The 24,585-nt window shown below is 40.8% G+C and overlaps 1 protein-coding gene across 2 annotated transcripts; it reads left to right on the top strand.

The window, feature by feature from the left end:
- Nucleotides 1-8,405: 8,405 nt before the first annotated feature.
- On the top strand, nucleotides 8,406-21,430 carry SEH1L (SEH1 like nucleoporin). Of its 2 annotated transcripts, none has more exons than XM_065629150.1 (9): nucleotides 8,406-8,577; nucleotides 10,496-10,546; nucleotides 11,558-11,704; nucleotides 13,118-13,329; nucleotides 14,569-14,667; nucleotides 15,732-15,872; nucleotides 16,169-16,326; nucleotides 16,972-17,122; nucleotides 20,668-21,430. In XM_065629150.1, the coding sequence occupies exons 1-9, from the start codon at nucleotides 8,467-8,469 to the stop codon at nucleotides 20,855-20,857; spliced, it is 1,260 nt and encodes a 419-aa protein (XP_065485222.1). In that variant the 5' UTR covers nucleotides 8,406-8,466; the 3' UTR covers nucleotides 20,858-21,430. The 2 variants fall into 2 exon arrangements, with proteins under 2 accessions (XP_065485222.1, XP_065485223.1); XM_065629151.1 differs by lacking the exon at nucleotides 20,668-21,430 and adding an exon at nucleotides 19,022-20,176.
- Nucleotides 21,431-24,585: the final 3,155 nt, after the last annotated feature.

Here is a 24,585-nt window from a genome sequence, read left to right as displayed (position 1 = left end):
GCCATTGCCGCTTGTTGCTCCGCTTTCATAGTTTTTAAAGTCTATAATACCGACAGCCACAGCGTTCCCAACGGCTTAATCTGCTTCTCCTCTCCTTCAATTGTCTTTTCCCACATAGTCTCCCCCACCGCTTTCCATTCCGTGGGTGAGAAAAGGAATATCCTTAAAATGTCCCCATTTTTGGGCCAAAGTAATCAATTTGATTAACTGTTTCTGCGACGACTCGACTCCTCCCTCAGAGAGAATACTCGCCAGCAGTGCCGCTGCTGCCTCAAGCTCCCTGACAGCAAGCGCGGTCTCCCCTTTTCCGCGGCAGGCAAGGAGCGACCTTGCCCGGCGCCTGCCCCGGGCTGTTACCGGCTGCACGCTCTCCCACCCCCGGCTCAGTCCCAGCCTCTCGCTGCTTACCGCAGTCTCGGCTCACGATGCCCCCACAGTCACTCGGTCCCGGGAACCCAGCCCCTGCTACCAGATGTCGGGGTGGATCCTTAGGACGAGCCTCGTCGGACGGAAAGAGTCGGCCAGAGTAACGGCAGCGTCCCAAAATGGGTTAAATCGTGCACGCGCTAGACAGACGACAACGATTGGCTACAATGCGCTGGTCACGCGTCCCACCCCCATGCGCTATTGGCGGCCAGCCGCTGTCCACGCGCCGTGACGTTGCACGTCTGTGCCGGCAGAGGACGGCAAGCGGCAGCCCCAGCCTGACCCGCTGCCATGGCGGGCCCCGGGTTGTTCACCGCGCTCTCTCTCTGTCTCCTAAAAGGTTATCCACAGTTACACAATTTGAGATCAGCCTTCATATTCATCTCTTACAAAGCCATTAGTATTCCCTTCCTAGCTGTCGGTTATGTTGCTTGTCAGCCTGTCGTTCCAATTTTCCCTCGCGTTTCTTTGCGCATTCTTGTGACTGAGAACAGTTTTGCATCCATAAGCCACTTACTCATATAACATCACTTCTGTTTCCCCTTAACTCATCTCTTACCTGCTGCCAAAGCTCTCCTTGGTCATGACTTGGGTAACTGTTTTGCTCAAATGGCATTTACTGGTCTAATCAATTATTGTTTTGCTTACTTTGTCTTACTGTACTCTTTTTTACTCTCAGTTTACTCATGTAAAGACTCAGGGACTTTATTTACCTTCATTTTTGCCCATGAAATCTGATTTTGCTACTAATTTATTTCCATGACCTGCCAGTCATGCCTGGTAAGGGATCCTCTTAATTTGACTTACCTTTCATTGCAATAATTGCTGGTATTCTTTTTCCTTAACAGGAATTAATCACATATCTTTCAGACACTGCTGGGATTACACGTGCTTTCCTCAGAAACATCCACCTTTAGACTTCTAGTTTGCATGACACAGTATGTTACACATACAAGACCACTTGCTGGCAGCATGACTAACATTTTCAAGCTCCTTCTAGTCATTAAGCTTCAGATTCTCAAAGCTAAGCAGCCTACTTGATGACTGGGTTTACTAGATCTTTTTCCCGAATCTAATTGCTCAATAATACGGATTCGTATTTCTACAGTGCCTTAATCCAAGAAACTAAAAATAATAGGTATTATTTTACTCCCTATGGAATACGATGCATTGTTGGGAATCCAGTTTTTAAGTTGAGGAAAACATGGGACAGAAAAGTCTATGAATTTCACAGGGTCAGGCAGATCTTCCCTGTCAACAATAACATTTTTAAAGGGTTATCAGGAATGGAACCTTTAACTATGCTGCAAGCTTTTAGCTGTTAGCATGATAATCCACGATTCTTCAGAATGGCTCAGCTTCTAATGCAGGTAAGACTGAAGCACATGACAGAGGTAGCCATATAGAACAGCCTTCCTCAGCCTCTATCCTATGCTGATATAAACATCATTAATGCACACAGTTCATTATTTACTTCCTTTTGGGCAGGCCTTTGTATCTTTCAAAATCTCTCTCTACAGGCAGGAACATCTTTTACTTCAAGAAGGTAGTCAAAAGGGAAAATAGGAAAGCTAACCATATTTTCTTTAAATACAAGACAGTGTCAGTTATAGTCATTTCGAATACCCCTACCAACGCTAATACAGTTACGCTGAACTTCCAGCAGAAGTAAATTATGCAGGTTTATATAGTCAATTTGAGAACAAAATTGTCCTACTTTGTCAAAAGTGAAAAACTAACCTTATTATACTTTTCTTTCTTCTCCTATGCTGTGGTTCGGTTTAATTTAATCTAGAGATAATACTGAACCCAAATGTTCAAAAATAAATATCAAGATTGTAATAATTCAGTGTGATCTTCCTCTGCATGTGATCAAGCAAACAGTAAGGATAAATACAACTGTCTTTTCCACCTCATGCATGCCACCACCATGAATTGAATGTTTTTCTTTCCTGTTCAGCTCCAGCTCTAAGGGGAAGTCCCTGAGGTTGGCTAGTGGTTGAATCCCAATTTATGGCACAACAACTGGAAGGTGCACATTTCCTGGGGTTTCCATGAGTTCAAGCATGCTCCTGTTACCTCGCTACAGGGCACACGGTGTGCTGGTTACCATCTGTAACGAAGGACGCTTGTGCTCTGCTGACTGGGATCACTTTGCTGTGCACCAACTTTTCTACCTTCTAGGCACTCTAGAAATGCAGCTGCATCACTTTTCAGCACTCAGTGTCTCGCTTTCTAGGTTTGTTACACCATCCAAAGGGGAATGTCTTGCTAGACAGTAATCTTGAATTAATTCTTAATTTCATCTAGATTAAAAGAAATTTTCTTTCTTTAGTACTTGAGGTATTTTTTCACAAGATTGAAAATAGGCAACAGAATAACAAAGGTTTATATTTCACCTAAGTGAGGAAGTAAACCATTTAAACTACACATACTATTCACATTATTTCCATTTTATTTATTAGGTTGGTGCAGAAGTAATTGCAGTTTTGGACCATGAATTTTAAACCATTATAACTAGGCTGAAACACGTCTTTTAGTAATCAAAATAGGAACCATTACAGTCAACACATTTTTGCCAACAAGAAATAAGTTTGTTTGTTCCCATAGTGTAAAAATCTGTGCTTCGGGATTTGATGAACTCTTGGAAAGCATTTTCTGCATCCGGCTGGCTGTCGAAACATTTGCCCTGCAAAAAAGTTGTTGAGATGCTTGAAGAAGTAGTAGTCAGTTGGTGAGAAGTCAGGTGAATATGGCAGATGAGGCAAAACTTCGCAGCCCAATTCGCTCAACTTTTCACAGATTTGTTGTGTGACATGTGGTCAGGCATTGTTGTAGAGAAGAATTGGGCCCTTTCTGTTGACCAATGCCGGCTGCAGGTGTTGCAGTTTTCAGTGCATCTCATAAATTTGCTGAGCATCCTTCTCAGATGTAAGTTTCACCCGGATTCAGAAAGCTGTAGTGGATCAGACCAGCAGCAGATCACCAAACAGTGACCATGACTGTTTTTTGGTGCAAGTTTGGCTTTGGGAAGTGCTTTGGAGGTTCTTCTTGGTCCCACCATTGAGCTGGTTGTCACTGGTTGTCATATACAATCCACTTTTCATTGCACGTCACGATCCCATCAATAAATGTTGTTGTTGTGTAGAATAAGAGAAGACAACACTTCAAAATCACAATTGTTTTTATTTTCAGTCAGTTCACAAGGCACCCACTTATTGAGCTTTTTCAGCTTTCCAGTTTGCTTCAAATGCCGAATGACTGTAGAACAGTCGACATTGTGTTCTTCGGCCATTTCTGGTACTACCCTAGATGTCAAGACTTCTGTGGTCCTAGATATCTTATGCTCACGCTACATCATTGAAAAATCCCTCTTTTGCTGTAGCTTGTTAGCTTCTATAGCAAATTTCTCTTATAGCATTGTAAATCTTCCTGAAAAGGTGCAGAGAGATTTGATCTTATGCAATAAATTTTATTTTTATTTTAATCCAGGAGATAGTCTGGCCATTTAAAAAAATTTTAAATACACATTATTTTGTTTCCCAGAAGATGCAAATGCCTCTTCATTAGACCAGATGTCATCTGCTCTACATGTCTATTTAATGACTGCTTGCCTTAAGAAAGGGTACCTCTTGTCCCCTCATCCCTTTGCTAATTTTGGTGTTTCACTATGAAGCGTTTCCTCTGTTGAGCCGTGGTTCTATGTCAGTCTTTCCACTAACAAAAAACACCTGATACAAATGTCTATGTGGGGCAAATGTATTTATGTCATTACTGGCCGTTGACTGAAATCAGACATGGTGGTCAACTATCACCCTGGGATAACAATCCCCCACATATTTCCTGGATTTTCTTTAAGTGAGTGAAGATTTTGGACCTAGTTTCTAAATAAATGTAAACTGGCGTACCTGCATTGAGTCTAGAGACTGAGGAGAGGGTTAGATTGTATTTAGATGAATACGTAATTGTCTAAGTGTATATGTATTAGAATTTTTTCACTTACTGATCAAACTATAATAGAATGTAAGGAAGAAGTCTAAGTCTTGATGTGAAATGTAAAATTTGTGTTGTCAAAGAAAATAAACTTTTTAGGTCAAACAAAAACATGCATATGTTCCATGTTTAAATATTTATATGTTACTCAAATGAAACAGACTGATGCCAATTATTTGTGAATCTGACAATTTTGCCCTGCTCCAACTACACTCATATTACTGGCTGAAGAAATAAACTAAATTTAAGCAGTTGAAAAATATGAGTTCACTAGTTGTAACATACTCTGAGTCTTGACAAAATAATTACATCTCTAAAAATTGCAAAAGAACAGGTTTTTGACAGCTGAATCACTGACTGGAAGCAATTTTTCTGGAAAAAAAAAAGATGCATTTTTTAGAAATATAGTCAACGGTTTACAGTCAAAGACATTTCCCAAAAGTAGCTAACAAAATCAACCATTCTGAGACACTGCCATGAATTAAAGAATTTGTAAACCAGATTTAATGTTTTTATTAGGCACTGTCTCTCCAGCTATTTGAAGGAAGCAATAACTGACATTTCAAAGTATAAATGCCTCTAATCATGCTAAAAGAAGATAAAAACAATCTTTCTCTTTAGAAATCCAAATAAGTGCAGGAATATTATTTTTGTTTGTTTTATTCTTATATATGAGAGTTTTCCCTCAAGCATGCAAAGCGTAATACCTCTCTAATTACAGCACTGGAACAATCAGGAACAATTAACTTTACTTGCTTCTCTTACTGTATTACTTAAATTTTACCTGTTACTTAGAAAATACTGAGATTTCAACGACTAAAGTGATTGCATGTGATTGTGCAGCAAAGGGAACAGGTTTGTTGACCACAGCCCTACAGTTCACAGTGAGTTTTCTCTCTAGGAGGGGAATTGTGCAATACCAGTTCATCTGCAGGAACAGGAAAATGTTGCCCACCTTCCTTCATTAGCACCTCATTTTTTTAAATGCTTTACAAATTTTCTGTGTTGTTCACAAACTCCAAACCAAATTCCCCACTAATAGGTAAAACTTAGATGTCTTGATTTTCTTGACAACAACTTGCAAATTCCTCTCTTCATCTCCATCTCATGTTCTCCATTAAGCTTTAACTCTGTAGTATTTAAAAAATATCATTTTCAAACCATCATTGGCCAACTTAGATAATAATTGAAAACCAGCTGGTAGTTTTTCTTTTAAATCCTTCCACATTTTCCATCCTCTGTAATTAAAAACATGTTCATCGTACACCCTATACTTGCATAACAAAATATTTTTCAACGTGTTAACTTTTCATTACCTACTATCATTAAAATAATTAAATCCTAGCATCTTCATGCCATAGAGTCCCTTCAAGTCCAAGTTTCTTGTAATTTCTCTCAAGCTTTTATCATTAATTTGTTATAATTCCTTACCACATTGGGGTACCAGCATCTAGTCTTAATATGAGGTCTACTAATGAACCACATGCTTTAGTGTGTTAAATGCTTGCATATTAAGTATACTTGCATATTATGCAAAAAACAATGATCTCTGTTGAAAATGGTAAAACTAATATCCTGTTAAACGTGTAGATATAACACGGTCTAGAAAAGGTCTGAATTGGATCTGAAGCAAGAGGGTTTGAATATATCTGATTTCAAGAAACTTCACATTTGATTCTCTTCCTTAATCAGTTAATCTATGATTTGAAAACTCAATAATAAATCTAGGGCAGTGAAGGTGTCCTAATGACTTCAGTACTGTTTTGGAGTTTATATAAAGTAGAGTTAAAAACAAGTGTGCTTGCTTTTATTTATTACCACATCATCATTTCATTATTATTTTTACCTCTTAAATCTACTAACTGCATTATTACTATTTGGGTTGTAGTGAATGAATTTTTTGTTTTCTCCATGATAATATTTATCAGCTATTGTAATTAGCTGCAGAATAACTAGCAAATAACTTGTCACTGTATGCTTATGGATCAAACATTCCTTAAAAACAAGACACTGGACCAGTCTTGTACACTCAGTAATACAATGACTGAATGGTATCTGAAAAATAGTGGCAATATGCTTCCTAAGACCTGCATGATTCAGTTTATGAGCTGATACTGCAGGATACAAACTGGAAGGATGTGCTTCTGTGAGCAAGTAGCTCCCTGGAAGCCCTCAAGATTCTCCATCTGGTTTGGTTGATTTTGTACACCCTCGGATTACACACTAGTCATTACTGGTCTTTAGCTCCTGCACAGACCTCAGCCACTTGTGATGTGTTTTCTAGCATGTGCAAGTCTCTGTTCTGCTTCCCCTGCTTCATAGTCTGTGATGTTATCCAATACCCACCTTGTCTCAGTCAGTGCTTCCAACCTGTCTTTGGATTTCCTCACTGTCTGCATGGAATATCACATTTCATCCTTCCTAGAAAACCTTCCAAACTTAGCCCTGATGCACCGCTCCTCAAGAAGCAGATCTCACGTTCCTTTGCACCACAGTATTGTCAGGGCTGATCTGATAGTACTCATTAGTACAGTAAATCACAAATTAAAGAAGTGAAGTAAATCATACTCTGCTGTGTTGAATGTTGCTTGCTCATTGATTTGCATCATTACAGTGAGCTCCAACGCCCTCAGACACACGGTGTGACCTGTGGGGCTGTCGTATGCAGGGACAGGAGCTGGACTCGTTGATCCTTGTGAGTCCCTTCCAACTCAGGACATTCTATGATTCTATGAACATTCTAAGTAATGTAAAGAGCACCTGCTAAGAGAGGGGAACGGCGATGGCTCAGGCAGGAAGAAGGAAAGAAGAAACAGCAGCACCGGTCAGGAGACAGCAACTGGGCTCCGGAAGACGGGGTGCAGACAGTGATAATAGAAAGCAAACGGGTTTTATTTGGCCGAGCTAAATAAATAGCTGCAGAGGGTTCCTACGAGAGGGCGGAAGCGGCGGCAGGCGGGGCCGGGGGCACGCGGGGCCGCACCAACCGTCACCGCGCGCCACCTGCTGGAGCCGCCGAACAGCCACGCGCTTCCCCTGCGCGTCTGCGGGACAAGAACCCCCCGCGCAGCCTGTGCGCCAGTCAGGCCCGGGCAGGAGCGGCTGCGGACGCCACACAGGCCGGGGGAAGGCCGGCCGGCCGCCCGAGGGAGCGTGGCCACAGCTCTCGGAGCTCGGCAGGCTCCTCAGGGCGGCTCACCGCCCGCCACCGGCAGAGCAGCATGAGCGTTAACTTCCTTACGCGGCTCCGAGCCGTGCCCGATCTCATCCCGTGAGCGCTCGGCTGTTTCACAGGACAGATTCACTGTCTGAAGCCATTCCGGCCCGGCGCTGTCCTCAGAACGGAGCAGGAGGCCGGAGAGGCGTGGGCGGCTCACGGCCGCAGCTCAACCCACCCGTGCGTGCAGCAGCGCACGCACCCCGGGCGGGGAACCAGGGGGCACCCAGCCCGCCGCCACCACCGCCCCCGGCGGGCAGCGCAGCCAGCCCGGCCCGTCCTGTCCCGTCCCGCCGCTGCGTCACAGAATCACAGGATGTCAGGGATTGGAAGGGACCTCCCAAGATCATCCAGTCCAATCCCCCTGCCGGAGCAGGAACACCCAGATGAGGTTACACAGGAAGGCGTCCAGGCGGGTTTTGAATGTCTCCAGAGAAGGAGACTCCACAGCCTCCCTGGGCAGCCTGTTCCAGTGTCTGTCACCCTCACTGTGAAGAAGTTTCTTCTCATATTTAAGTGGAACCCCCAGTGTTCCAGTTTGCAGCGGCGCTCCCCTCGGTGGCTGCAGGCGCAGCAACGGCCCAGCACGAGCCGCCGCTCCTCCCCGGGCGGGGGTGACCCAGCGCGCGCACGCTCGCGGGGCGCCAGGCCGCGCGGCGCTCGGGGCCGGGGAGGAGCGCGCACGCGCGAGGGAGCGCGGCGGGCTCTGGGCGGCTGCGCGCGAGCGGGCGGCGGCCGTTGCTCCGCTCCGCCCCGCCCCGCCCCGCCGCGTGAGGAGGGCGCGCGCCTGGGCCGGGCGAGCGGGCGCGTGGTGTCCGCGCCGCGGCGCGATGTTCGTGGCGCGCAGCATCGCGGCGGATCACCGCGACCTCATCCACGATGTCTCCTTCGACTTCCACGGGCGGCGCATGGCGACCTGTTCCAGCGACCAGAGCGTCAAAGTGAGCGGGAGCCGCCGGGCCTGGCGCTGGGGGGTGTCGAGGCGGCTGCCGGCGGTAGCGCGGCACCGGCGGTGCGCGGCCTACCGGGCTGGCCGGGCGGGCGGCGCGGAGCCGCCCCGGCGCTCACCGTGGCGGCGGGGTCGGGCCTCCAGGCGGGAGCGGCCCGTGCATCTCTGCGCCGCTCCGCCCTGCCCCGCCGGGGAGCGAAGGGCCGCGCTCGGCGCCCGCGTCCCGCCGCGTCCCCGGGAAGCTGCCGTGCGCACGTTCCGCGGAGGGTCCCGCCTGCGGCCCGCGGGCGGTAGCGGCCGGGGGGCGGAGGCAGGACGCGTTCGCACATAGTGCACCTTGTTTGTATACGCGCATGTACACAAACACATGAAAAAAAAACTTTTTTTTTTTTTTTTTTCTGAGCTGTTGCTGCAGCTGGAAAAACATCCTTAAACTATTGTGGCTACGGAAGTGGTGGTTTGTTTTAAAATTCTTATTTATTTATTAATTCAGCTGAAAATCCGTGTTTATTTAAGGGCACTAAGGGAAGAAGCCACAGTTTCGCAATGAAGTGCCAATGAGCAAAAGGCGGAGGTGTTCTGCGTGTGCTCTGGCAGATTAGGGAAGCTGTAAAATACTACAAACTTTTAATTCTACACTAAGTTAGAGGAAATAATAATAATAAATGAAGAGTTAACGGCTTTTCCCGTTTTTTGCAGATAGTGAGAAGGTGGACAAAATTCAGGAGTTAAGTGGTCGGATTTAAGAAATGTAATTTGCAGAGAGCAGTCATATCTTTTGTTAGACCAGGTAAACGGTTGAGAAAATTGCTTTTCCATAGAAAACTATAAACAAGTGAGCAGCCCCTTCTCCTTGACCACATATTAAAAAACGAACAAACAAACAAAAAAAGACAAAAAAACACTCCCAAAAAGTAAGCCAAAACCATGTCAGTCTTTGGTCCGGACTGACTACGTAAAACTTGCAGCCTAAAAAGAATGTTCTTAAGAGAGATGCCAAGTCATAGGTAGAACTCGGAAATTATGTACTTTAGCAATGTAATGTTACTTTCCCATCATAGCAATATCTGTATGAGACTGTCTGAAGTATAATTTGAACCAGGGTGTTACCACACTTATAAAACAGCAGTGGTATATCTGGTGTAGGTCCCATTCTCACTAGATGGGCCCTACAGAATAGCAGCCGGGGAGAAGTTAGAAAGTTTGGCAGGGATGGTAACAGCTATTAGAGATACAGAATAACAAAAGTGAGGTAACTCTCAGTAAAGTTATGTAGTGAATGAGGGATAAACAAAGAGTGGATGCCAGGCTTCTAGATGTGTCTTTCATCTAGTTAGATTGATGATTTCCTTCACAGTTTTTCTGAAAAACTCCCAAAGGTGTATGGGAAATCAAGAGAAAGGAAGGTTAAGTGACTTGTGTGTGGTTATGAACCAAGGCAGAAATATTAGAAACAGAAACAAGATCTCTTCTCCCACTAGCTGAACTTTCTTTTTGCTGTCCTGCTCTGTCTTTGGGGTGGTTGCCAGGGGCCACATCATGGTTTGGGGGCCACATCTGAGCACGTGCCGTGGTGAGGACCGTCGCGGGCTCTACAGTGAAACTGGGCGGTGTACTCATGGAACAGAGTGAATGAAGTGTTGAGAATTGTAATGATTTGTATTCTACAACTAATTTATTGTTTAAACAATAGTGGATTTTGCAGGTGTATGCCTCTTCTCCATACCTGTAGCAGGGATAATTTCAAGGTTGAGTGAAGTGCAGTTGTGTACTGAGCCAAATAGAGTTTTGCAGATGAAAATGTTTAGTGGTTTGTGCATATATACGTATAGTAAAGTGGCTATGTTTTTTAGTATTGCGTAGTAAGCTTTATATACAGATTTTATGAAAGTATTTTGATTTCTTAATAGGTCTGGGACAAAAGTGAAAACGGGGATTGGCATTGCACTGCCAGCTGGAAGGTTTGTATTAAAAAAAATTACACAGTTATAACCATAGTTTCTCCTTTATTTTTGAGGAAACATACTTAGCTTTTGCTGACTTGTAGAGTAGAAATATTTCAGTTGTTGTAGATCCTGTATTTCTTATGGTAAAGTACTTTTTTTCTGCTTTTATGAAACATCTCTAATGCCTCTCACTTAAAGCAGAGGCTAGCAAGCAGTTTTATTTTATTAGTTATGTTGGCAGGCTTTGTTACCAGTAAACATAGCAGTAACGTGTTTTTAGGGAGTTGGAAAACTGTACCTTCATTTTTAATTGAATATTCCTTTTCGCATGTTGTAAGACTTAAAAAAGAAAAAAAAAAAAAGAAGTGGTCTGGCTATTCAATATTACAACATCTGACCACTATTTTTTTTTTTTTTCCAAAACCTTTCTGAGAACAGTATCATATAGAGACTCTCCCTCATCAGAGTAATTAATGCATTCAGCTTCTGAATTGTCCTTAAAGTTATATTTGATAGGAGCACAATACAATAATCCCTGTAAAAGGAAATGCAAGTGAAACTTTTGAATTCCTCTCTTAAAAAAAGGTTGACTAGGTATGAAGGAGGAGTTTCATGTAAAGAAGAAGTAAAGTAGTGCTCCACATATGTTCTGGAAAAGTACAGGCAAGCTAGAAATGAGCATGGTAATGGCTGAAAATCAAAAATAAAACTCTACTTTTTGTGTCAATGCAGAATCTTAGCTTGGAACTTATTGTTTAAAGGAATAATAAATAATGCCTTGAAATACACTTGTAATAATTACCTTTTAACCATTAACTAATAGCAAATAAACTTTGCATTGCTTATAAGAATAAACAAATCCAACAGTTGCTGTGTAACATTGAGCTTTATAATAGAAGACAGGTTTCAAAGAAATAGTCTTACTACTCCTAGAATTTATTTCTGCAGAAAGTCATGAGAATGTGTGATCACTTGGACTAATACAATAAGGATGTTTCTCTATAGTGTTTTCCTTTTCTCTTGCAGACACATAGTGGATCTGTGTGGCGTGTGACATGGGCCCATCCTGAATTTGGGCAGGTCTTGGCTTCCTGCTCTTTTGACAGAACAGCAGCTGTGTGGGAAGAAATAGTGGGAGAATCAAATGATAAACTCCGAGGCCAGAGTCACTGGGTGAGACTTCAACATATTAATTACAGTTTCTGTATATTATCATATAAACAGATTCAGTGTGTCTCATTGTTTTGTTTGCATATCGTAATGGGCTGAAGCTTTTAAGGTGTTTAAATTCCAGAATTGAACAGGAGACTGAGCATGAGAATTGTTCTGAATACCAAGTTACTGGACATTCCTGGTTTTGCAACACATTTTCTATTCCTGAAACAGAGAAAGCACTCTGTTTTCTTCTGTTAATAAAAAGTGTTCCTGATTTTTGCCTATGTTTTGTTAATTTGTGGCACTATTCCAATATAGAGTAAGTATTTTTAAAGCATTTGGGGAAAACAGCTAAATGGCAACCTTCAGGGCAATTATTGTCAGTACAATTGGTGTTTCTTAATAAGATGTTCCCTGGCAAACAACTTGCAGACATGAATTCCCATCTACGGTAGAATTAAAGTTGTGGAGATTTTCTTCTGTGACAAGAGCTCACTTGAAACTGTCTCATGCTGTTCTTTTTCATCTTTTGAACAATACACCCACGTCTTGGGGGGAAATGGTTTGCTCGGAAGTAGATTTTCTGGGCAGTGTTTCATCAAGGGAATTTGAGATCTAAACAGATTATTTTGCAGCTATTCTTCATGTATAATCTTATAACTTAGTATAGTCTTCCTGCCTCTATTGTTTTTTGTTTTAGGTTACTAAAATATCTGCAGTTTTCTACTCTTACTGAAGTTTTCTAGCATTAAAATACGTAATTGTGAAGAGCTGGATTGTCAGGACCTTTGGCACCGGGTGGGGTATGAAAGCTGACTTCCATGTGCAGGTGGCAGTTGTGATGTGTAGTTTAACTCAGACTTGGCAGGAGAGGAGACAACTTGAAAAACAACCGTTTACAATTTTTTCCTCTTTCACCCTAGCTAATCTTCCTGTCAAATGTCTGCTGTATTTACCCATTCCCTTATCAGAAATACTTATTGTTTTGATGCTTCTCTTGGGAAATGCTTCCCGGTAAACCTCAGCAGCCCAGAAGTTAGAAAGCGGCGTTGCTAGGCACTGCAGTTAATATTGTCACCAGTATGAATGAAGAGGACAGTTTTAAACTGCCTGTGGCCAATACTCTTTGTATTTTATGTTGCTTTTTTTTTTTCCTGAAGAGCATACTCTAAACAACTCTTTTTTGGTATCAGTTCTGATACCAGTGTATCTCTCTTGATGCTTGAAATTGCATCAGTGCAATGATCTGTCATTTCTCCAGTTTACTGGTGTGTGAAGCTTTGGTGGTGTTCGTTTGTTTAGTTCTTGATGGGAGAGGTAAGTGATCCTATGAAATGGTGTTGTCAGACTTTCATTAGCATTCCTTAGGGAATACATTTTTAATGGAAATGTCTAGCATTTCCTTCAAGAATTTCTGCCTTTTCTTTGCAGGTAAAGAGGACCACTCTAGTAGACAGTAGGACATCTGTTACAGATGTGAAGTTTGCTCCCAAGCATATGGGTCTTATGTTAGCAACTTGTTCAGCAGATGGAGTTGTAAGGATTTATGAAGCTCCAGATGTGATGAATCTCAGTCAGTGGTCACTGCAGCATGAAATCTCATGTAAGCTAAGCTGCAGTTGTATTTCTTGGAATCCTTCAAGGTATGTTATTAAAACTGTAGGTGTTGCTTTATGACTGTTTAAGCAGAAGATCCAAGGAGTGAGTTGTGAAATTTTATAGAATAAATCCTAAAACATGCATGGAGAAGATTGAGTGTACATTACTCAGATCTGAAAGAAAGTGGCTAACATTTCTTTTAATAAAACAAGTTTGGCAGAGCCAGAGAAGTGTTACAAAATGTCCTCTTGTGTTCTATGAGGGAATATTCCCAGCTTAATTATTTTAGCAAGTAATGAGCTAAAGAGCTGTGGAGTTCTCTTTATTTATCCCACAAAACTTAACTGGGATTTTCATAAGGGAAAATTCCTGTCTCTTCCTTAAGAAAGGTGTTGAAATAGGTAATAATTTTCACAAATCTACCAAGAACACACACCTTTGCCAGTGCAACAGAGTACTAATAGCCACAAGAGTCTTGCTGGCAAAAATACAAAGCCTAAGAGTTGTTCTTGGAGTTTCATCCTCAGGGGCTCAATGATACACTTCACCTTCTTGAACAGGAAGGAATCAGGAGTTTGATAGTTGGGTAGTCCCCACTCAGGAGAACACATACAAGCAGAGGTTCTCCTCCCCTTCCCATCTCACATCCTCCCCCAGCAATAACAGGAAGGGAAAAATCCTTCAGGGCTGAATGGCATTCAGTTCTCTTTGTCCAGAAACACTTCATGGCTTTTGCTATAGACATAGTGGTCTGTGTCCTGCTGATCCAGTTATTCGTCTATTATTAGTAGTCTATAGTCTCGTTAATGCATGGAATGGGGTTAAAAGTTGATTTAGAAACTAGAACTCATCTACATTTAGCTTTTGTAATCTAGCTTCCAAAACCTGAATGAAATCCTATTAAATCAATCATTAAAAGTACTGCAAACAATGCAGACTCTGGCATGAAACTTGGGGCAAATACTTGACTGCAGATGCATACATAAAATCAATCCTGCTCTCTGGGAGCATCATCTTGAATTGCCAAATAACGTTCCCTAATGATTTCTCCTTAGTGGGTGTATAAAGTGGACTTTCAAAACAACAGAATGGAGATTGTATTGGTAACTGTGAATAGCACTTACTCATGTTTCCTTGTGATACTTTCTTTTTACCTTGTGATATTTTTTCGTTATTGTTTCATTGTCTTTATAGATAATGTGTCTGAAATGTAAAGAAAACTGGCTTGGTGTACTTCCGTGAAATAATTTGTAAATATAACAGTACTTATTTTCACCTTTTAGCTCTCGAGCACATTCTCCAATGATAGCTGTAGGAAGTGATGACAACAGTCCAAATATATTGGCTAAGGTTCAAATTTATGAATATAATGAAAATACCAGGTATGCTAAATGACAGATGTAACATTTGTGGGATCTCGAAGTAGTTTGTAATATATGGCCTTTTATTCCTGCCATTAGATGTCGACTGGAGTAGTAAACAATAATACCTTAATTCTGTTTCTGAGCCATTGGATGGGAGAGGGAGAGTTCAGAATTGTAACTGATGTTCACAGGCATGATATTGATAATTTTTTCCATCTCAGTGCAGAAATGCCAGTGTTTTGTACCAGCATTTTAAAGAGATAATTGTTGTTTCTGCTTCTACTAATTTATATGCTTAATTTTGCACAAGGGATTAATAGGGCAAAGTTGAAATTTGAATTGTGTTGCACTAGGCACTATTTTGTTCAAGGTGGCCTTAAAAATGCTTTTAAATGCATGTTTATAATGACAGAAAGTGCTGTGAATTACTGGCATTCTGTAAAAATTCAGTTTATACAGCTTAAGTATTCAGAACCAGAAAAGGCCAGAAAGTGTGTGCACAGTCACTTTCAATTAAATGATGACAGAGAACCGGGGTTTCATTCAGGGTCACTGGTGTGGGAAAGAAGCCAAGGTGTCTTGTGGGTTTATGCCTGGCTTCAGACAATGTTCTCTGTGCATTAACAGTAAAGAAAAGTTGTTGTAACTTACCTGGTGGTAAATAAAAAAGTGGAATACGTGTTTATCATGCTGAGAAGGAGGCAGGTAGTGGTCTGCTTATGAGCACAGAAAACTTAGTAAGTTACCGAGATATAAATTCCCTTTAGATTTGTGAAGGGAAGAATTCTTTTATTTCTCTTTCGAACTGTAGACAAAGATTTTCTTTGTACTGGAATCTTTGCTTTGTTTTATGATTTAGCATACTGTTCTTAGTAGTTACTATATGCAATATATTCAATTCTGAAGAAATCAGCTTCTAATTATTACTTATAATTAAATTTTACGTTAAGAAAACGTTTTAATTTTTGCAAGTTTCATCATGTGTACTAGCTCCTTTTTCCTGTTCCACTACATCTGGTTTATATAATTTGCATTACTGGCAATTTTGATGGCACTAAAGGTTAATTTTTTACACTGTACAGGAAATATGCAAAAGCAGAAGCTCTGATGACAGTCACAGATCCCGTACATGATATTGCGTTTGCTCCAAATCTGGGAAGATCCTTCCACATCTTAGCTGTAGCAACCAAAGATGTACGAATTTTCACACTAAAACCTCTAAGGTGAGCTTAAAAGGAAGATAGTTCGGTATGATGTGGTACATGCTATGTAGTCTTTTTTTATCTGCAAAGCAAAAGTAGTAACTTTTGATGCATGCAGGATTGGTTTTTAGCACGTTGATTTTTAAGATGACAAGATTGTGAGCAAGTGTGTAATTTTGTCTGAATACCTCAATATGCCTGAGCTAGGAACAATTGTTATGTAAACTTGAAAGATGTAGTCCTCTCTTCTTGGCATCATGTTCAAGCCCAGACCTTTGAACAGTTGTGTGCAGAACTGTCACTTTTCTCTTAAACAGGAAAGAATTGACTTCATCTGGAGGATTAACAAAATTTGAAATACATATTGTGGCACAGTTTGATAATCACAACTCCCAGGTGTGGCGAGTGAGCTGGAATATTACAGGCACAGTGCTTGCCTCCTCTGGTGATGATGGCTGTGTTAGGCTCTGGAAGGGTAAGGTCACCCACCTGAAATATATTAGCTTTGTAGTCTGCTGAATATACTTGAGAAATTCTACTCAAAAAATAATTTTGGAGTAAAAGTTCATTTTAGATTTGTGAATGAAAGGTTTTTATCTTTCTATTTACATTTCAGAAAAATTAATTAACTTTCTGTACTGGAGCACTTGCATAATTTAGGCTACTGTGAATAGTTGTTACTCTACATTCAAACTGTTTCACCAGACTAGAGCTATGCAAAGTTTTCATTTTCAAAATTAACATATGTATTGCATTACTATCTTTGCTTGCTGCCAAAGCCAGAAAATCTACATTCAGTCACAGCGTTCAGGCGAAGTGGCTTTTTCTTCTGTTTAAATTTCTAAAAGCAACAGCAACAAAAAAAAAATCTAATTTGTTTCTCAGTATTTTAGTAAAGGAAACTCATTCTTGCTGCTAAACAAAATTGAATTTTAAATCGGGGATAGGGACAGAATGTCAGACAGCTAAAGGGCCAGATCCTCAGCTGTTTGGAATTTCTCTTGATATTGAACTTCAGTTCTAATTTGCACCAGGTGCGTAGCAGTTGAAATATCATAGTTGTATCAAAAGCTGAGCTTCAGAAGAGAAAATAACAGGTTTTATATCTCTATATTTGCAGCTAATTACATGGACAACTGGAAGTGTACTGGTATACTGAAAGGTAACGGGAGTCCAGTGAACGGTAGCTCTCAGCAGGGAATTTTTAATGCCTCTCTAGGTTCAGCCAATACAAGCCTACAGAATTCACTAAATGGATCATCTGCCAGCAGGTAGGTTAATTAGTAGAGAGACTGAATTTCAGTAAATAGTCTATTTTCTGACTCTTCTTAATTTGATTTAGCTTTCATGTTTGTTTTATATAATAATTTTAAGTGCAGTGTCATTTATTGCATGAGTACTTCTATGAGCTCTTCCAGTTTTGCTCTGTGATGGTGTGTTATGCCAGTGTTAAGAGGAAAATGAACAAAGCTGTAAGCCATACTGATCATTCTGTACGTATGAGCAATGTAAACAACTATTTTCACTTTGTTCTTTCACATTACTAAAAATAACTTCTCTGAAATCGTTTCAAACAAGGAGAAACTTTGTCATAGTGCTCTGTAACTGCCCTTTTGCTTTAGACAGATGTTCAAAAGTGAAGCAAAAATACCAGCAACAAATTCTGTTTTTCACTGGGATAATGTAGCAGAAAGGGAGGAAAAGATACTTCATCATGTATGGTTTCAACAATTGTATACTAGAGTTAGTTTACTTGCATTTTTGCAGGTGTAACATCAACCAAAGTTTTGGGATATTTTTTTTAGTCTTCCTCGTATGTCATTGTTATTGCAGATTAATTTGCTTTCTGTGTTTTTATTCTGTAATAATTCCTATCTAGTAGGTAAATTTATGTGCTGCTTCTGAAAACCATTTTTGTATGCACCAAAATCTAGAAATACACTGAGTCTTGCATTTGTACAGTGGAGTGTGTACAGCCAACTTTAAAGGATGTGTCCTGTGTAAGGACCAGCTGTGGCCAAATTCCATAGCAGCAGCCTCAAAGTTTTGTGGCCACCTTTATTTTTTTCAAATGCCTTGGGATAGCCTCCATTAACATCCATATGTAGCTACTAACATGGCATTTTTTTTCCAGTTTAAAATGCTAATCTGTGAAGTACTATGACAGTTTGCTTTTGGAGAGTGGCTTTTGCCCCCCCCTTTAGCAGTCAATCCTGACAGGCAGTTCTGGCTCCTAGATCCCTCACTGCCATGCATGAAGGGATTTCCCATTTTCCTCACAAGATGAAATGGAGAGCAAGAGGTGGTAAGGGTTTCCAGTAAGAAAGGAGGCCAAAATGACACTGGTCATCTGGTTCCAGGGGGTAGTTAGTGTAGCAAAAAATGCTAAAATGCAGTCCTGTTTTGGAAATGTGTTATCTGAAGCTACAGAACTGTGTTTGCTTGGGCCCCTATAGGGAGCTACAAGCCATTTTATACCTCTTTAACATAGGGTGTGGTTTCAGTCTCCTTATCTAAGACTGTGCTGCTGTCAGCAAGAGCACTCTACCCTATCCCATTGGCTGTTCTCTCCCTGAAGCTGGTAGTAAGCTGTTGTGAAACTGAAATTTCTAGCATTATTTTAGACTCACTCCATTGCTCTGTATTTTGAAAGTGGTTTTTGTTTTTTAATTATTCTTGGCTTAAAGTTGGAATTGACTTTTTGTTACAGAATTAAGTCTATGGCTGTGGAATTTCAAAATATATGGTGTCTTGTCCTAGGATTGATCCTTACTATAATGATGCACTTAACTACATGTTTTCTGTTGTAATCACATTGGCTTGAATTATGTAAGCACAGTTGCTAACTTTTTTTAGTGTATTAACACATATAATAAAGATGGATGTACTATATTTGACTAAATGAGTGTGCTACACAGAATTTATTTTGTCTGTGACTGTCCATGCTATGTTTCAGTGTCTATAACACTTAGGTAAAGCATAGGCAGGCCTGGAAAATTTTGTAAAGTGTGATCACCAAACTGGATTTCTAATCAAAATAGTTTCAGAAGAGATGATGTAGATTGTTGGAAAATAAGCCAGTAGGGCTATACTGTTATGTTCATGTAATTGTGTGTCTAGATTTACGGTACAATTTCCATTCTCCATTTGTATTATGTCCTTTTTAACAGAAAGCAGAGCTGATACCAAGCTAACTGGAGTAACTGGTGTTTTGCTGCTTGTTGCATGCACACAGGAATGGAAAACGAACTTCTTTTTTCCCTCCCTAACGGCGTTTGACCTCTCCCAAGACACCAGCAGCCTGCTAACTACTAAATGCTATTCAAAAATCCTTTTTAAAACATGTTGTGTATGGTTTTTGTACTAGCTCACACAGTTTGATACTGTTGGAACTCCTGGTAGAAAAATATTTGGAGAGGCTTCTTGTTTGGGAAAAAAACCACAAACAAACAACAACCCAAACCCGAAAACTTCCATCAAAACAGTTTTTTTGAAAGCTTGTCAAATTAAAAGACTAGTTTGAGTAAAAATGATAATTTTTGTCCTTGATTGGGAAGGGGGGAGGGAAGTGACCATTAAAATTTTCACTAAAATTGTTTTGATAACTAATTCGGTTTGCATTTCATAGTGTTCAGCATTTAAGATTCCTAAACATCACAAGTTTGTAACTGCTTTGTAATGTAATATACGAAACTGTTCGTTTTAAAGGAATAAGAAAACTGTGCTTTGACAATTGTACAGATGGTAGCTTTTGAATAGTTTGGTATTGCTTCATTTATAACTTAGTATGACTTCAAATAAACATTTTGTAAGTACTGTCATACTTTTTTCATCTTAAGTAAGAGCAGTACTTTTTCTGATATGTACTTGTACGTTCCTATGGTAATAATTCCATGGAGTGACTAAAATTCTTTGAGCATAGTATCTTAAAGACAAACAGCCATACAAAGATTGAAACCAAAATGCAGCTTGCTGTGGATTGTCCCATAATTCCATTAATCACATAGCTGTTCCTTTATCCAAGTCCACAGAACTTGCAAACAAGACAGAAAACATCTGTAGGTATTCAATATAGATATACTAAAATGCATTAAGTATTACGGGTAAGTTCTGATGAAAACAGCAGAAAAATGACATGAAATGGCATGATTCCAAGTCTTGCATTCACCTGGAATCTTAAATTTACTCTGTGGATTTTGCAGAAATATGTAAATACATACAAAAACTGTGTTTCACTGAAAGTAGTTATTCTCTGTAAATGTATATTATTAAATTTAAAGTATTGTAAAAACAATGATGTTTTTATGTCTATTCTAGAAGTGCTGTGAAGTTAATCTGAATTAGATGCATATGCAGAAAATGTACTTACGTAATATTTAATGTATATTTTGTGTCACAAATGAAGCATTACTAAAAACTGTTGACAAATCACAGGAATTCTGGAAGAATGAAAGCCTGTTAATAGCTGTGCTATATCCTTTTTGATTTCCAAAGCAATCTGTTCTTTTGTAAAAATGTATACTAGGATTATTATCACAGTATTCTTTTCTATGAATTTCAGTGGAAAAGACTGGATTATTTTCCTTTAAAGAGCAGTTTCCAAATTTGTCTTGTTTTGAATTACAAGCCTTGATTTCTGCTATTATGTTCTATTGGTTTTGGCATGGATATACTAAAGCCTTTTTTTTGTTTTCTAGCATGTGTTTTCTCCCCTTTGGTTCTCCTTGTATTTACTACCTTTCTCTTTTTTCTTGTTTTGTTTTTGTTTTGTTTTGTTTTTTGTTTTGGTGTTTTGTTCCTTTCTTAATTGTTTCAGGTATTTCTTTCCCCCTCTGGATTCCCCACGGGCTGGATCGAGATGGTCCAGTCATGCCCAGCTCCTTCCTCCTCCTCCTCTGATAGAGCACTCTTGCGATGCTGACTCTGCCAACCTCCAGTATCCTCACCCTCGCAGACGATGTGTATCTCGGCCTCTTAATCTGTTACCTGAGAATGAAGGGGTTTAATATGTGGCTTTAAATAAACTCCGAAGGGCCTTATTCTGGCATTTGTGAATGCTTCCATTTCTGGCTGCCTTTGTATTTCTTCTCTCATACAGAAGATTTTTAAAAAATTGAGGACTTCATGCACATGCATGTTTTACAAAACAAACTACACCATTTAGAACATGTTATTTATGTTTGTGTATCAAAGGAACATTTTAATCTGTACCCTCTGAACTATGGCAACACATACAAACAGTATTAATCATGAGTTATTTACGGAGTAGCTGACTTCAACGTGCCTGTCCTTTTTTCTTTTTTTTTTCTTTTATTTTATTTTTGGAATCAGTGTGGATTTTTTTTTTTTTTTTTTTACATTGCACTGACCAATGTGAAATATATTCTCAACATTAAACATGCCTACGAGCAGTTGTTGAGTAACTAAAGGATGATATTGGATCAACTCCTAAAAGAAACGTAACCATTCCTGTGTATACTGCAGCAAAATAGTTCGGAGTGTTTGGTTACTGAAGAATTTTGCATCTTGCTATATAAATATTTAAATTTTATAATTGTGGTTGACTAATAAAACTTATTCTAAAAGGTCTGTATTAGTATGCTTTTTCTTGTACTAGGTGTGCCTTTTTTTATTAACAGGCTTCTGCTGAAGGAGCTGGTTTTGATTGAGGTGTCCATTCTCATAGCCTTGTGTTTGTGAGGTCATGTGCCATTCTGGATGCTCCGTTGTGTATTACGCTTTCCTGCCACAGGGTCTGCTCTACGTTTTCACACGGGTGTGTTGAAGGTCTGCAGAGACTATCCATAAACCAGAGTTGGATTTCAAATGGTAATTTTTTCCCAGTGACTGAATAATTCACACAGGACATTTGGATGAAATAGTACTGACTGAAAAGCCTTTTTTGATGTGTTGGCACAGGGACATCATTGCTGTGGATCAGTCTGCTGGCATTGACTGAGCTTTGGCTGGTGTGAGACAGGCAGGAGAATAAAACCGAGCAATTACTACATTGTGGTGTTAGGGTGTAGCCTTACTGTACAGGATGTAATTGCTGAATTTGTTTGGTAGATCTTGGCAGGGAGGGAAGGACAAAGGTGGGCTCTGTGCAGCAGAAACCCAAAATGTAGTACTGTATTTGTGTGCTTCAAGATGGGCTTATGCTACTTCATGGACTAGACCAGTAGAATAAGGTAACGGAGAGGGCAACCTGCATTCTTCCAAACCAATATAAAGTCCCTGTGAGTTTTACTTGTATTCTGAAAACTTTATTTACTCGTATGCCATATTTTTACTCAGACACACCACATTTGTTTCTTGATTTATCTCTGAGGAACCTAGTTTAAATAAAAAGCCAGGAGAGGTAACAGTGGTGTCACAGAGTGCTTGCTGACTGTGTGTGGAGGTAGGCTGCTGCTATTTTTTAGCCAGCAGAAACAGAACTGCGGGGTGGGGGGGGAAGGTTTAGTAAAAGCAGGTACTTAGACCTTTTTACCAAAACGTTAACTTCTTTGGAACCATGCCATACTTTGTATGGTAAACAATGGAAATGTTCCATGATTAAAAAATGAGGTTTAAATGAGGGTAGGAAGTAGCAATATTTCTCTGTGGAAAAAGGAGTCATTAAATAAAAAACACAACCCAAACTATTACACTGGGATTCATTCCGAAAACAGAAGAAACTTGTTTCTGGGTACATAAGCAGCAGAATGTACTTTTGAAGGTTTAAGCCACTTGCAGAATTCATCTTAGCCCTTTAAAAGGTCACTCCCTTCAATCCAGCAATTGATCTTTTTTTTACTGCACTTCTTTTTGTACTGAGAAAAAAATTAGGGCTCCTTCCTAAGCAGCCATCAAGAAAAGGAAGGTGACAGTATGCAGATATGCTGCTGTTTCCCTGTGCTAAGTTTGTACTGCGAGACCCTACAGTGTCTGTCAGATATATCTCAGTTACTGCAGTCAGCAAAAAGTAGTGTACGATATACTCAAAGATAATTCTTCACATACAACTGTCCTTGATAAACCAGACCTAAGGGAAAGATTCCTGCTTGCAATTATTTTTTTTCTTTAAATTTGCTTCTGTTATTCTTTTGGAGCCCAAAATAACCAGTTATGGTAACAACAAAGTAAATTTCAACTTTTTGTAGCTTTTGATGCATTTGTTTATAGTAATGGTCGTGTTATTTTCCTCTGTGCTGAGCATGTAATAGTAGTATTAGATATCCTAATTCCAGTCACGCTTCTTAGTAAGGGAAACACACTGTTACATTTTCACAGCAAATAAGTCATGTTTCCAATGGACCGGCCAAGTACGTTCGTTGACTTCAACAAATGAACTCATGCTGGTTTTGTGGCCAATGCTTGCCTTGCCTCCCTGCCTGCCACTTTGCTTTGATGGCTCCGCAAGACCTTTCACTCCATATCCTTGACTGTCCATCTCTACCTCCTCACACTCATGCTTCCCTCTTTATTAATCTCTCTCGCTCCCATGACTCAAGATTATGAACTGTGCTTCTGTGCAGGATCTGGGTCCTTGAACATAAGTAGCAGAACCCTATGGAGGGAGGGAGATTACAGAAGGGTTTAGAAAGCAATGATTACAGGAGCTACTGACAGTATTTTAAATCTACTACTTGGTAAGGCTGCTGTCCCTTTGTCTTTCTGCTTAAAGAAGATACGTGTTACCCAATATACTGTTTATCTGCTTGGAGCACATCTTAGCTTTAACTTCCAGGGCTGAGTTTTTGAGCCTTGTGGTAGCTATGAGGTGGCTTTGGTTTCCTGTCATTGTTGGTTGATTTGTTTAGAATATATTTGAACACAGTATAAAATCCTGATCATGTTGAGTGTGTGATTTTTCACTCTCATTCTAGCTTTTTGCAATCTCCATACCAGGAATACAACTGTAGGAGCTGGAGTAACACTGAATTCGATTTAGATCTTTCAAAGCTGTCATATATGCACATACATGTATTCCTATGCACCTTGTGTGGAAAGCATTGGCTGCCTTCTCATCCTCTATTTGAATGTGACATTTATGCTTCAGAATTGAAATAAAATTATCCAGGTACTATATATAAGCTGCACATTACTCAGCCTCACCTGAGTGACTCATATAGTAACAATACGACAGAAAAAAAAAAAGTCAGGAATATAAACAACGCCTGTCATATCAATATAAAATGTCACACCAGTAAATCCGACGAAAGCTTTTTCCTTTCCAGGCGGTTATGCCTTGTCCCGGGGCAGCAGGGCCGGACCGGCCGGCCAGACGTCACATCTCAGGGGAGGCCGCCGCTCTCCCCTGACAGACCCTGAGCTACTCACCGGTACCGGGGTTCAAACCTCACCGCTCCGTAAGCAAATACCTCAAATAACCGACTCCATCGTCCCCTTCCCAGAAGCTGCCCAGTCAGCCCCTGCGCCGAACGACCGGGCCCCGCTCTCCCGGGGGCGCCGCCTAACGGACAGCGGGACACGGCCCGGGGGGGCGGGGCTGGGCGGTGCCGCGTGCCCCTCGCCCAATCAGCATCCTCCTCTCTCTCTCTCGCTGTCCCCCTTCAAACTTTTTCCTCCTGCCCGTCCCCCCGTCGGCCAATCACCGGTTCCGGCTGGGGCTCGCCCATTGGCTGGGTGCGGGCGGAGGCGCGAAGCGCGCGCGCGGGCTGGGGAAAGTTGGGGGGGGGGGGGGGGGTTGAGCGGCGGCGCTGCGCACGCGCCACACGCCAAGGGTTGT

Source organism: Caloenas nicobarica, chromosome 2, assembly GCF_036013445.1.
Source record: "Caloenas nicobarica isolate bCalNic1 chromosome 2, bCalNic1.hap1, whole genome shotgun sequence".
Taxonomy (NCBI): Eukaryota; Metazoa; Chordata; class Aves; order Columbiformes; family Columbidae; genus Caloenas; species Caloenas nicobarica.
This window is presented reverse-complemented; position numbering and strand designations above follow the sequence as displayed.